This window comes from Sphaeramia orbicularis, chromosome 9, assembly GCF_902148855.1.
Source record: "Sphaeramia orbicularis chromosome 9, fSphaOr1.1, whole genome shotgun sequence".
NCBI classification, from domain to species: domain Eukaryota; kingdom Metazoa; phylum Chordata; class Actinopteri; order Kurtiformes; family Apogonidae; genus Sphaeramia; species Sphaeramia orbicularis.
In genome coordinates, this window is record NC_043965.1 from 35,399,728 (window position 1) to 35,415,351 (window position 15,624).

General features: G+C 38.4%; 1 protein-coding gene across 1 annotated transcript in view; it reads left to right on the top strand.

Moving 5' to 3' along the window:
• Positions 1-1,429: 1,429 nt before the first annotated feature.
• Positions 1,430-15,624, top strand: part of LOC115426341 (5-hydroxytryptamine receptor 7-like) — a 43,364-nt gene continuing 29,169 nt past the window's right edge. The window contains 3 exon segments of the mRNA XM_030144395.1: positions 1,430-1,673; positions 1,676-1,783; positions 1,786-1,879. Coding sequence (XP_030000255.1) covers positions 1,532-1,673; positions 1,676-1,783; positions 1,786-1,879 — 344 coding nt within the window. The 5' untranslated portion in view covers positions 1,430-1,531.

Below are 15,624 nucleotides of genomic sequence, written 5' to 3' on the forward strand. Positions count from 1 at the left end.
TCTACACATGGGCAATATCCTCAGCATAAATGGGCCAAATTTCCCTGACAGCAGGAGGTCTAGCAGAAACCTTCAGTGGTCACTGGCATTAATCTGATGTGACAATCATTACTGACCTGTCTGTCAGACTGAGTAGTAGGTAATGGTAAGTAAAGGCCAAAGCTGTGGTGGCTCACATCAGAGGGGGGAGGAGCAGGGATGGCTGACTAAATGGGATTGTGGGAAACAGCACTGGCCCCTCTAGAGCCAGAGGGGACAAACACACCACAGCTGTTCCTCCCTGGATGTTGATGCAAGCGTCCAAAGTCCTGGGAAGCTTCCCATGTGTCTTTGCTTTCTCCAGCATCGTCAGTGGTGCTGGGTTTTCTGTTGTGATCTTCAGTGCTTAAACATGAAGGGACAGCCAACCAAGAAAAGCATGCGATCAGCACATACCAATATAGAAATGTTTATTGTTCACGGCAGCCTACAAGAGGACATGCACTTTTGTTCAGTTTAGGTTCTACTTTAAAGTGTTTTCTATTTTTAAACAGGTGGCTTCTGCTGCTGTTGGAGGTACTGGCAAAATGCCACGAGGTTCACTTCCCGTCTTATCTTCAAACTCAAGAGACATGTAGGAAAAGCAAGAATGTCTTTCAAACAAAGATTTTTATTCTGTTCTTTAAAAATAATTGTGCTTGGGATTTTGAGAGCTTTCAAACAAATAATTGAGTACAGAAGTTCTTTCTGAACATAATAATGAATGTTGGCCTGTGGAAAAGGAGAAGTGTGATATTGTGACACCAGCTCAGAGCCAGACAGAAAAACAAAGGTTGAAACCACTGATTGATTTTTTTAACATAACACTGTGACTGTGAGGCTCAATTACACTGCGCATCTGCCTCACATTATCTATTCAACGTGACAACAATGGGAAATGGGAAATCAAAAATATCGCACACTTCCTGATTTTGTAAAGTGCCTAGATCCATTTTAACACCGCTGGGACCCTCATATGAGCTTTGTGGTTTTCAGTTATCTGTCTCTGTGCGTCCTAAGTGATGCGTCACATGGATAGGTGCGGTTTGCGCCGCGCACACCTCCCCATACAGCCCATATTTGTCGAGAGAGCGCACTGACACACATCCACTTCTGTTGCAGCTCCACTCAAAAGCTGTGTTCAGTTCAGAAGTTCTCTTTCCATCCAGTGAGGAACATGCATCTTGCCTAACACATCATCAAATGGATCTTTCTTAAACTGCAAGTCAAAACCCTGCTGAGCTGTTGGCAGCATCGATCTAGTGCAGCTAGAACAGACTAGATGTGACTCCGCTGGACAAGACCCGAAAGCTGGGCACAAATATCCAAATATGCGCGTAATTGGAGCGCACTGGCGAGGGCGCCCCTTGCATCCACACAGGGATATCGCTGTCGTGATGTTCATACTTCGGGAATTGAGTTCACTTTTAACAAAAAAGAGGACATTTCCGAAGTTATCAATGGCACTCTGCAGCTTTTATACAACGGCCTCGTCACCAGTAGTCCCACAACCATGTGGAATGAGTCGTGCGGGGAGCAGCTGTTGGATTTCGGGCGCCCAGAGAAGATCATTATTGGGGTGATGTTGGCGATCATCACGGCGGTCACCGTGATGGGAAACACGCTGGTGGTGATCGCAGTGTGCGTAGTGAAGAACTAAGGCAACCTTCAAACTACCTTCTGGTGTCCTTAGCAGTAGCAGACCTGTCAGTTGCCATAGTTGTGATGCCGTTTGTAATAGTGACAGACCTCACCGGCGGAAAGTGGCTTTTGGAGAAGTGTTCTGCAATATCTTCATCAGCATGGATGTAATGTGCTGCACTGCCTCTATTATGACCCTGTGTGTGATCAGCGTCGATAGGTAAGTTACAATCTGGAGCTCTGTTGAAATGCTGGCTGCTTTTTTTTTTTTTTTTTTTTTTTAATGGCACCAAAATTACGCATACTGTGCGCACTGGCGTGAAAACAGAAATGAGGTGCTTTTAATTGATCTTCCAAGTCTTTTAAGTACACTGGCGACAGTTGCAGTTGAAAAGTGAGCAAAACAACAAATTGGATATTTTACGCGCATAAAACAACTGTGCGTTTTTACGCGAAACAATGGCATTTAGCCTGTCTGATGCGAGATAAGCCAGATCACCCGTTTCTCTGATTGAAGCCAGTGACGCGGAAAATTAATACTCAGACTGGAATAAATTTATAGTATGCTTAATTAATTTGCTTGACCGGACCGTGGACAGTGTTCTTGTAATTGTGTATTTGGATCAGCGCCCATCGACCTTATAACTGCTTTGACTTTGATAGGCTACATGATTCATATCGCACTGTGTTTCACTACAGACACAATCACGCCTGCTCAATATTGTGTACATTTATGGTCTTTTATTCACATTAGAGACGAACCTTCTGGGGATTACATGACATGTTTTTTCTTTGGTGCAGTGTTGAAAGTTCCCATCTGAGATTTACCAAACTGTTTTGCATTAACATTGCTCCAAAATGACAACATTATACATTAAAGTGAGTTTCCAAATGCCCATTAGTGAAGTGTTTTACCTTCAACATTCAAAAGAGGAGAGTTAATCCTTCCACAACCCATTAAGATTCACTCTGCATCTCAGATAATGCTCTTTGGACTTGCTGCTCATAATGACTGAGCTGACAGGAGACTAACCAACCCCCCCCCCCCAAAAAAAAAAAAAAAAATCTCCACAGGTCCCAGGATCTCCAATGAAATAAAGTCAAATGAACACTGTTTTGTCTCAACAGCTATGGAAACAAAAGCCTATTGTCATATTGATCTGATTATTTCCTCTCTCTTGCCTCAGTTTATTATACCTTGCTCCCTGTGACTTAAAATCTGCCTGATGAGTTAATGACATTAAGAGTGCAACTGGATAGTAGACACCAAGCTGAAATAAACTCTTAATGCTCCAGGCAGCTGTGGTAGAATTGACAGACACTAACAGCCACTAACACATGATTGTTTGGAACAGCTGGATTGGGGTTAAAACATACTTTTAAGGCTGGGTCAGAGGTCACAGATCACAGTGAAAAATAGATGGGCAGTGGTGATTTGTGTTGTGCTGGTGGTCACTCATTTCCTCAGTAAATATATTGAAACATTCAACAAGACATCAGTAATAGTACACCTCAGTGAATACACTCACAGTCAATGAAAACTTTGAGACCATATTTTTCGACATAATTTTTATTTTAAACCCTAAACTGGAATTTTTTCATAGAATCATTTGTTTAGGATATTGGCATACAGACACAAACATCTAAAGTTTCAAGAATAACTTCAAAACAAAAAACTTAACAAAAGAAAATGGCACCTGCCAAACACAAAGTCACAACAGTCAATACCGGGTATGGCCTCCATTTGCTTTGATGCAGGCGGTCTATCGTCAACAGAGCCTGTGGTGTTGTAGCGTTCAACCAGGTTTCTGATTGTGGGTTGGGAACAGCCCATACATAAGCCTGGCTATATCACTGGAGCTCAAACCGGCCTCCACCATACCCAGTGCCCGGAGACGTTGTTCATGTGATAGACGTGGCATGATGCTGTTCAGAGGACTAACAATGGTGGCCTTTTTTGGGCCTTTATATAGGCCTTCAAAACCAATCCTCAAATTATGCAGATACCCACTGAGTATCACTCAATGTGTATTTGGTCCACTTTTGCAAAGAGACCAGCCCATGTGCAATGAACCGTGACAACATGACAACTCATCATTATCTCAACTACCCGAGCACAAAGTCATCAATAAATCCACAATGAATAATTACAACCCCCCTACAAGTAGAAATATGCATACATTTCTACCTCAAAGTTTCTATTGACTGTCAGAATATTTTGATCATGAAGCTTTAAATTACAATGAAATCATTATCTAAATATAATGAGAGCAACCTCATCAGTAAATCATGCCTCGTCTTATCATCTATTGGAGGATAAGCAAGAGTGTGGTAAACTGTCGCTGGCAGGTTTCACGGTCTGTAATTATGTGCCTTAACACTTATAATTAGAAAAGACAAATGGGCCCAGTTGTGAGTGAGCAGTCGTAAAGATACCATAAGATTAAAGTGTGCACACCCATCAAATCAAAGTTCATGAGATATTTTTGCTATCAGATTATGGCTGTTTTCAGCACGACACAAGATATACACACCATTCTTTAAACTCTTATCTGCATGAAAACAGAATAATTTTAATGAAAAAACACAGACTGCGTTTGTCATATGATAAATCAGAGATAATTCATCAGGAATGGCTAGTTAGACACACAATTAGCTGTAATTAGGGTCCTCACTCACCGGTATACAAGATTTTCAAAGACATATGTGTGAAATGAAGCAGTTTGCCTTCAGTGAAAAGGGAGTACTACAAAAATTGAACAGTGTGTGTTGTGGGAATTATATACTCCCCAAAGATCAGGTGCTTTACTGCAGAGTGGAACTGATTGCTTCTCAGAGTGCATTTAGCGCTGGAATGGAGGTGTTGGGCTATATATTTTAATACAGAAAATATGGCGCTATAAAAGTGTCCCTGGTGTCCAGTATGAGGTCAGTGAAGTCATAATCCCGCTGAGGCTCCTACAGGCTTTTATGAAAACTCATAGTAATTGCTGCCACATTGTCCAGCACTTTTCAGCTCACTGTGTATATACTGCACCTTTAAGCAAACATGTGCATCAAAATACTCACTTCACTTCATGAGCGTGAGATAAGCTTTAATACATTAGAAATTAGACGAGGCAGGGCCTGTCATCTGAATTTCAGTCTATATTTCATTCAGTGCATATTCATAAATGGATTTACAGTCAGCCAATTTGTCACATATGAGACATTAAGGAAGGGATGCTTTGGTAATCCGCTATCAATCGCATTTTTCAGTCTTAATGCAATATGGCTTAATTTTTGCACCCAGTCACCATGTGGTTAAACCAATACTTTAACAAATAGGTTAAAGAGATTTGTTTACAATGTCTGCATAGCCTGTTAAAAATGGGTGCAGAGAGAAAAGGTTTATTTCAGGGCAGAGATTGCAGAATTCTATTTAAAGGAACTTGAAGAATTTTTAGTGTTTTCCTTCTAACATATTCAGCACATTAGGTAATTCATAGCTGCACAGTACATATCATTTTAGTTTACTAAATTTGTGATAACCCAGATATTCCCAGATTATATGTCATGGTTAGATAAGGCCTTAATTGGTGCTGTCTACTGATGCTACTCCACAGGTATAATCTGGACCATGGGAACAAGAATAATCTGTGTTAAAATTACACTGTTTGTACCATTTCATTGTAAAACTGATAAAGCTTTTTTTTTTTAAGATGACTAAGAAATCGTTCATCAAAAAAAAAAACCTCTAATGAAAGTGTGTAATTACCTGTGACAAATCAAAGTATTTCATCATATCAGTGCAGAGACCTTGTAAAAATACTATTATAATTGTCTTATGTTAACCTCAAATATGAAAGTTATATTAAAATCTCAGGAAAAATGTTCTCATTGCACAATATAATTATTTAGCATGCTAAATCACTTAACCCTCCTTATATAGTAAACCTCCTTTTTTTTTTTTTTTTTTTTTTTTTTAATTATTATTATTATTGAGGGGGTGGTGGTTCAAATTATCTAAAGGTATGAATGTAATTAATTAATTTATTTTTTACCAGGTTTTCACATTATCTTTACCATATTTGTGAAAGAAAACTGGAAATGCCATGTTTTTCTTATAGTTTAAAGTCAATTCATATTCATATCAACATTTTTCCTAAGTTTGTGGAAGACTTATGCACACAGATGGGGGGGGGGTTGGAGGACCTGCTGCAAAAAATAATATAAATTCACATCATTTTGGACTATTATCTTTACCATACCTGTGTACAAAATTTTAGAAAAGCCAAAGCAGACATGAGAATACGAAACCTGCCAAAAAAGTCCCTTGGGGATGAACTACAACTAAAACTTTGTTGTTTTTCAGTAGATTTTTTTTTATGCTGCAACTTTCAGAAAGATGTCAGACTAATGTTTTAGTAACTTGTTTTGTCCACCTATCAGAGTGAATTGTGTGAATAAAAGAAAAGTAAAGTATGTAATCCAAATCATCAAGATATTTTGGAACCACATTGCTGTTTTAACCAAACTGATAGAACTCAATCTTAGCAACATTTTGTATTGTTTAAAGTGACAAGAGAAATGTAGACATTTTTTCTGTAGAACACAATATTGGAATAAGATATGATATATGTAATTAGTGTACAGACAATGCAGACAGTCTGCCTCATAAAGGTACAATTTAATAGTTTTGATGCTATCCTTGTTTATGTTACATTATAAGTGGTAGGGCTGCACGATATTGGAAAAAACCGACATTGCGATTCTCTTTAACTCTGTGATATATATTGCGATATGAAAAAATACTCAGGAGAATATAATAGTTGTGTGGTGCTGACGTAAATGGTCAAACAAATTAGCTGCATTTCCTCTTGTGGTGGCAAGAGGTGGAAGACACTGCCGCCACAGAACACATGTTTCAGTATCATCTTGTAGCTAAAATAATTCCAGATAACTGACGCTGCTTTTCTTTTTGGCACCAAGTCTTTGTTTCCGGTGATTTTCTCTTGTTCGTTGCTCTTTACCTCCGCCAGGAGGTATTGTGATCACTGCTTTGTGTGTTTGTTTGTTTGCATGTTTGTTTGTTTGTTTGTTAGCAACTTTACGGGAAAACTATTTCAACCATCATTACCAAATTGTACCCACAGATAGGCCTAGGCCCTGGGATGAACCCATTAAATTTTGGGCCAAGTAAGCCAAAGCTCAAGGTCACAGCAAGGTCACAAAATCTACAATTTTCCTATCTCTCATCATTGAGCAATTTTCGAAAATTCATAAAAAATTCAAAACGACTCCCGATTAGCCTCCAATTTGACACACCCGTAGCTTATAACAGTATCATGTATCCGGCACAAATTGTCCACATCCACTGTGGAATGTGGACTCTGTGGACATCTCAATTTAACATTGAAAATCCTATTTAACAACAAATATTGATTGGAATTTAATATAATTTGACATACACATGACTGGTACCAAGCTTCAACTTTTTCTGCTGTATGGAACAACCTTGAAACTGTTTAATTTAAAAAGAAATAGTCGATCCACACATGCACACCATTTGGGGTGCTTGGCGGAGGTTTGCGTTCTCTGAACACTTGTTTTTCAATGTTGTTGCCAGCGACTCGCTCCATGTGCAGGGGCGTGGTCTGCTTCAGCAAACTGATTAAGAACAATTGTGATTGGTGGATGGCTGCACCCAGTGTGTGTCAGGTACTCAGGTTTAAATTAGATGAGAACACGTTGAGTTAATTTGCCTCCTACATCGCAGGACCTGTGATATGACTATTGCGCATATGTATATCATGATGGCGATGCTCAAATGGTATATTGTGCAGCTCTAATAGGTGGTGCTCAAAGTGTCCTGGTCTCTGCACTTCGGCCTTATAGCATTTGGAAAACCCTTCTGACAGTTCTCTTCTCTTAATTACAGCGAATTTGTAGATTTAATGAAAAGGTTACCCAACCTGTAGCCTAGGCCAAATCATTTTAAGTATGGAACACACTTTACTGATACTGATTTTATGCTGTAGGGGTACATATATGGCCATGAAAGCATATACTTATGGATGAGTACACATTTATCACCTCCAGCCTCCTTAAGTGGAGTGCCAGCACTGCAAATTGAACCTAACACAGCAAAGCAGTGACCCAGTAACAGTAAAAATGTTCAGTCTTGATGTTATGAACTGGATGAAAAAGAAGTCAGATACCCAAGGCCCCCAGTCCAAAGGAATATAGCGCTGCTCTTTTATATGAGATCTGAGCATGCAAAAGCTTAACCACATTCATGCCTACTTCCCTAAAAAGTTAGTATCTCTTTTGGTTGGAGTCAGTTTTTACCGTCACTGAGAGTAATATGTTGTACACTCAATTATTCAAAAGTCAAATATGAATGATTTATTCACAACAGTGGATAGAGAGGGTAGTCCTTTCTGTAGTTGCTCAGACAGTCTAAGAAAAGATGACACTAAAAACAGGGGGTTGTATAGCAAAGACAGACACAAGCCTTACTTACCTTGTTAAAGATAGATGGGATGTATAGGTCACTGTGAGCACCATCATGAAAATTATCACTCAACAGCAGCAAAGTGGACTTCTCCATCAAGGTTCAGACTAAAGAGAAGCTAGTGTAGGTGTGATCACACCTTCTGGAGGGGATTTGTGGGAGGAAATCATGGTAGCTAGGGGGCCTTTAGATGCCATCAAGATTAAGCACAGCCGTCACATCCTTTCAGTACTTACTGGTGTGTCAATGATGAGCCGAGTTCACACACAACTCCAACATTGACCTGACCTCTACATCTGATAATATTTTGTGAGGCTGGTGCGTAAGTTCGTCCCAGGAGAGACAGCTTTGGCTTAGTGCAGCTGGGAAACATCCACCCGCAGCACCAGACACAGATGACTTGACCGAGCTGACACATCCTCAGGTAATGTGATGTGACGCCTAAGCTCTAGTCTCTCAGGCATTATTCACTTCCCACTTGTCGGCCACCTTGCCGAAGTGGCTTGGCAATTCTGAAACGTGGAGGATTGGACATGTCCTGCTGGGGCAATGAGATTAGATCAAAGTCAGTTCATGCTTGTAAAAGAATTTTAAATCAGGACAGAGAACGTGTTTCGGCAATAAATAGGATGTTACACTAAATTCTTGAATCGTACTGTCACAATCAGTTTACAGACAGCGGTACATTTAAGAGTTTTTAGAGCCACAAGAGACCGTTTTACAAGCCACTGGAGCTATTTGATACTAAAAAGACAAACCAAAGAGCAAACAATATTTAAATTTAAAACCCATCACTTCTCATGTAAACAAGTACTTCTTCTTGCACAAAACTGCTGTCAATGAAATATTTTCAGAACACCATTAAATAAAAATGCTGGAAAGAGGCACTTGGGAAGTTAATCATTAATAAGTCCTGCTTGTACTATCAACCACAGCTCTGTTTCCGTCCTGTTTGTCTGTCTGTTTGGCTTTCATTACAGAAGGACATGAAGTGAGACAAATTGCCCACTAATCATGTGATCAGGATGGCGTGTCTGGGAATCTACCTCTGAGGTTAAGATGACTGTGAGCTGAAAATGAAAAATGAAAAAGACTGACATGGAGGAAAACACAATGATGATGGCAGCCCACTGTTTGCCTCTTGACTTTTACCAGACTATTGTCACAGAGGCCACAGTCAATTGTGCAGCTGAAGTGTCCAGGGACTTGGAGTCATTTTATAGTCGGTGTTGTTTGAGGGGTTTGGCTCATGAGAACAACACACATATATTTAGCTTTGGCTTATTTTCAGAAGTATGGTAGACGCAGCAGGTCCAGCAGGGGTCCGACATGGTGGGCTGTTGTCATGCCATATGGAAGCTCCAATATATATACCATTCATATGCATCAAAAAGCAATATATTTTGTCAGTGACATGCTGATGCAATGATTGATAGCAATTTAGCATCAATTTTATAATTATGTCTATTTCAATTCAATGGTTTGAGAGGATATGAGACTTCTGTATCGCCTCTTTCCCTGTATTTTTCAAGTTGTGGAAAATCTACTCTGTGATGGTAAGACTTAGGACAATTCTAGGTATTTTCAGGCAGGTAGGGGGTTTAAATATGTGTTTGACAGATACTGTTATTTAGGCTGTCGATCAGAATATGTCGGCTGGGATGTGGATGCGATTCTACTGCTTTACTCCATGTCTGGACATACAAGCTTAGAAAAGTAGCTTCACTTTTCCATAACAGCAGGAAACAACATTATGCCATCTATACCAACAGAAAGGTCCGTAAGTATTTGGACAGTACCATACATTTTTATAATTTTGTCTCTACATCACCAGAGTAGATTGAAAATGTAGTGAGATGCTACTGAACCATTTTAAACAAAGTCGCTAAATTTTTAGAGGCTGTAAATAAATGGACAAAGTAAAGTCAATATACATATTAGGACTCCACGATACTGACAAAAGTTGCAATATACAATATGGGTATACAGCATTACGATAATATTGCGATATTTTTCATTCGCCTAAAGAAATACCAATTTCATCTACTAAGAAAAATGTTTCTTAACAATGTTAAAATGAGCCAATTGTTTGTATGCTGACTCAATTATTTATCATTTAAGACAAAATACTGTACCACTACAATCATTTACACAATTCTGTCCAAGAACCTGGTGATGCTGCTACCACAGACCTTCAGACACAAACATAGTCAAATATTTTGTTATTTTATTCACATATAACAATGTGTGAATGACATGGATGTATTTCATTATAACAAAAGTGCCAGAGTACCGCCATGTAAGAGCTTTAACAAAACACTATTCCATTGCTTGCCTGGTTTGGTAAATACTGCATATAAAGATAAAATCTATAAATATAAGTGTTCAAGTCTTGCTCAAAGTTGTGCTCTGAAAATATTCACATCTTTTCAACATTAATAACATGTAAACTTACATTCAACCAGCAGCAGTAGCATTACTTCAGTTTTTTTTGCCAGAAAAACTAGCATGTTGGAGTGATAGAGAAACCTACTTTGGTACCTCATGGTGTGGAAAACAGAATTAAAAAAAAAAAAGAAAATAAATTATTGCACATCTTTGCGATATGAATATTGCACACTCCGTTATCGTGATAACAATGTTTTTTTTTTATGTATTGTGCAGCCATAATAGATATGATGGTTGTTTTTTTAATGCTTGAATGAAAATCCATTATGAATATAGACCTGACTGTATATTTAGTCTTTTGATTTGGACAAAGAGGAGAGAGCTGAATAAGAGAGTTTTTTTATTTACTCCTGATTCCAGCTCCTGCAGCTTTAAAGCTTCATATTTTTTTGGCATCTTTGGTTTGAGAGGAAATTAGACTTCTACATTTACATCTGGTTGTGGTTTTGGATTCGTAGAAAATCAACCCTATGACAGGAGGTTTTCGTCGCTCATCACTGTTTTCAGACAGATAGGGGGGTTAAATATGTGATTGACCCTGTTAATTCCCAAACACATTTTAGATTTCCTCAGATGTGACTCTGCTGCTCTACTCCATGGCTCGACACAGACACTTGGAAAGATCTCTTGTTTTATAGAGAGGAGAGAGATGCACAACAAGCTGTATATTTTAAAAATGCAGCGCTTTCTTCTCTCCTACATTTTCTTCTGCAACCTTAATACATGTAAACCTCAGAAAAGAATGCTTGAAAGAATATGCATTTTTACATTTCTTGATATCTGAAGTTACAGATCATGAATGTGTGATAAAGATAATCATACTATGCCAAACTTCTCTGCAATTCTCAATCTCTACAACTTGGTATTTGCAATGTAAAAACCAAACACGCATTGGTTGGATCTGCAGCAACTACCTGTTAATACTGATGCACCTACTGACTAAACCTTAATGGAGAACAAATTTGGAATGTAACACTACACTGATGGTAAGAAATTTAGCAAACTTTTGGAAATTAAAATGAATAATAAAAAAAAGGGCAGTTGAAGCCCATTTCACACCAAGTGAATTTTTATGTTTTAACCCATAAAGACCCAGAGCTACTTTCATAGCAATTCCCAAACCATACTTTCTCTCACTTTAACCTTTCTTAAGTGTATTACCACCATTTATTATAATATTATCCTCTGTATTTTGCATTTTTTTCCCAGTAAAAATCATCATTTTCCTGTGTTTAATTCACTGATCATATAGATGTTCATAAAAGCTCAGATTAAAGTTGAAAGTTATTATATAAAACACAGAGAAAAGTGAAAAAAAGTGACTTTTTCAGCAAAGATATCAATAACTGAGCATAAAAACAAGTGTGTCTATCCACTGTTATTGATCCAACTCTATGGGTTTTACTGGTGAATCAATGTTATGGAAGATGACGGTGTTTCCACGGTAACTACAGAGCCTCTGAACATCCAAATGGGTCATATCTGATGACCATGAAAAGATGACAAACCGTATTTTACACCAATTATTTACATGCATTGATAGAATTAGTGGACCAGAAGTTCTTAACCTGTTTAACCCTGACCATATTTTCAGGGGAAAAATGCCTAAAAAGACATACCCAATGTAAATGAAGAATTACTTCACAATAATAAGGTTTATATGGATGTTCTTGGTGTCTGTGGACATTTAGAGACCTCACAGAATTTATTCCCATTGTCTAAAATATTGTATCTATTACTATGCCTGAGTAAACTATAACAAACTGAAAGAGAAATTAGAATGTTTTATCCTCGCCTGTTTTTTTTTTTGGCTGGATTGACGATGATATGCATAAATTACTTGTTCGTGTCGGAGATTTTTAATAGCGTATATTTCACCCCACAAAGATTAAAAATCATGTTTGAACATTAAAGTTTACACTAAAATACACTTTTGATGTACTTTTATTAACATTAGGGTCTAAACTTTGAGCAAAAGTTGAAAAAAACATCCATTGTCCTAATTTATTACATTTTTATAGTAGATGAATATTAATTTAATTTTTTCGGCCCGCGGGTGGGTTTGGGTCTTTACAGGTTAATATTTTATAAGAAGTGACAGACATCTAACCTAGTGATAATACAGATTCATAAATTCAGCTGCTCATTTCTTTATCAGTGGACTTTTGACACGGATGATTATGGATTAGTAACAAATCCCCTGGGAGGGATCTAAGTAATATTTTGCTATTCCCACTTGATTTTCCCTGCAATCTCCAGGGACATGATGAAGAAAAGGGCAAAGAGCTGAGTGACTTTTGCATGGCATAAATCATGCTTTGTGTTTGGCATAACAAAGGTAGAGTCCATTATTCATCAAGATTGAACAAAGGGCCAACCAACATTTACCAAGCAGTGAGATAATGGGTTTCCTGTTGATGGAGACTGCAAACACCCTCTAAAAACACTCTAACACACACACATACACACACATACACACACACACACACCTACACGCACACACGCACACACACACTGCTGTGGATTGCAGATAATACGTGTTGAACATTAACACATTGTTGCTTTTACACAATTACTATGCAACTCCTGTTTTGGCATTCTGTTCATCTGTTCACATGAACTGAAACTTTATGCGGCTCATTATGCAGGTCAGTACGATGTTAACTTCCTTAAATTACAGGCCAGTTCGCTGTTATTGTGTATATTTTTATTCAGACGGAACAGAAACCATAAGCATCTGCATTTGGATAAATTCTGTGAAGCTGCCAAAACTATCTGCCTTTAAATACAATCCGTTTAGACATGCAGGCATGTATTAATTGCTTCATATTTCTCCTCATTGTTCACAAATGTTCACTAAGGTGATTCATTTTGATTTTCACTTAATTCTTAAATTCATTATCCCACAACTGTATTGCACTATAAAAATCGTTATGAAATGAATTTTGATGTGATAAAAAGGTTGAAATGTTGCTTCTCACTCAGGTCAGGTAGCTGCTGAGAAAGTGTTTTTTAACCATTGGCACTTCATGGAGTTTGTATTCCAACTGTGAAATAGCAAACTGAGTTACGGTGCCCTTATCACTGCCAAACTGCCCTTGAGCAAGACTCTGAAGCCTAGAAGTGACCACTAACTGGGTCATTGCACTGCAGGCAGCCTTACACTCTCATGTACCAGGCACTATATGGTATACTGTGAGATGATATAGACACATACTATGTCCAGTACTGCAGGAAAATACAACATGAGGTACTGGAAAAAAAATATCATAATTTGAACACTTATTTTTTCAACTATTATTATTATATACTATTTTACAATTTGACAAATTCCACCTTTAGAAGAAAATTGTGTCATAAAGTTGAAATCTCCACAACTAAGGCTGATTTTAAGACTTTGTTGATTTTATTACACTGATTGACTGGCTTAAGTTAGAAACTGTTGAGTCTCATAACATGTTATTGTCACTTGATACCAAAATTCAGTACCTAAAGAGTCAGTGGCATAGGTTTGACATCAGCACATTTGCTTTTTTGGAAATGATCTGCTGCAGAGATAAAATATGCAAATTCTTACACCCTTTGATAAGATGAATTAGAAAACAAATGACAAAAGTCGTGGTTGGTTAATGTTTTCAACACAGATTTACAAGTTTTACACCAGGATTCTGAAAAGTGAATGCAGAAAATGTTTTGAAGTACAACTGGTAGCTCATAGACCAAATATTCCCCCTGAATAAAACCCATTCTGTCATTAATTCACAGAGTTTTACACTTTTATCCAGTACCCCATCTTGAAAACTATAGCCAACAAACATGTATTACCAGGGTGCAATTTGTAAAAAAAAACAGAAGGGGGGGGGGGTTTATATCATGAAAAAACAAGCAATCAGCAGACCTAATTCTTTTTTAAGTCAACTGTAGGCCCTATTACACATCAAACAGTTGAACATTCATCTTTAATGCAAACTAAAAATACCTGAAACATTTAGTCTTCTGCGATGGCCACACCTGCAATGTGGGAGTGGCCTAATGAAGTGAATGAAGTTTCAGGGCCATGGATAAGGGCTGATCTCACCAACAAGGGAGAGGATTTATGGCCAAAGGGAAACTCAGACTGTAAAACGGAACATAAAACCTAAAGATGCAGTTGAACATGTTACATTGGTGCCTGCAGGTGTACGTCCTGCACGGTTGTGTGCACCTGAGAGAGAGAGAGAGAGAGAGGGAGAGAGAGAGAGAGAGAGAGAGAGAGAGAGAGGAGAGAGAGGTATGTCATGGTACTTATGGAGAACTCCCTCCGTCTGCTTTTATGTACTATGCCCCCATTTTATTCATCTCCCCCGAGCCCCCCATCTTACGATTTATTGATCCCCCTGTGCTATAAGCAGCTGCATGGTCTGCGTGTATACAGCACAGATACCCCCCCCCCCCCCCCCCCCCCCGTGGATCTGTGCATAACTCTGAATTCAGGTCTGCAGGTGCACCCGTATACAATGTATTTATGTGCATGGGGTTCAGGTGGCCAGTAATGTAGGCTATAGGTGTAAGAAAACTCTGTCCCAACCTGTCTGTTATTTCAACTGGTTGGTTGTCCCCCCCCCCCCCAAGGATGAAATTCATTCAGCAGAAGTAGGGATGTAAAAACCAGTGGGGGGAGTTGATTCCCTCCCATCCCCCTCAACAAACTGCACCCTGGACTAATTTTTTTACTTCTGTTAATCTGGATGTATTTTACTTGCAGTGCTATTAAACTCTTCTTACATTTTTCTAGAAATAATACAGGTAAGTAATGATCTGTTAGTTTATTGGAAACCAGGGTTATATACTAGTGGGAGCAGGTGAACATGGTAGCTATCATTTAGGTTCCCTGGAGAATGGCTGGTAACATTAGTTAATGAAGCTTTTCACAGTGCTCTTGGTGCCGTGAAAGTGTACAGAAAATCTTTATAAACAGATAAAATGAATGAACTTTTTACATATTGATATGGAGAATCTTGCATATCCTTGTAGTCTATATG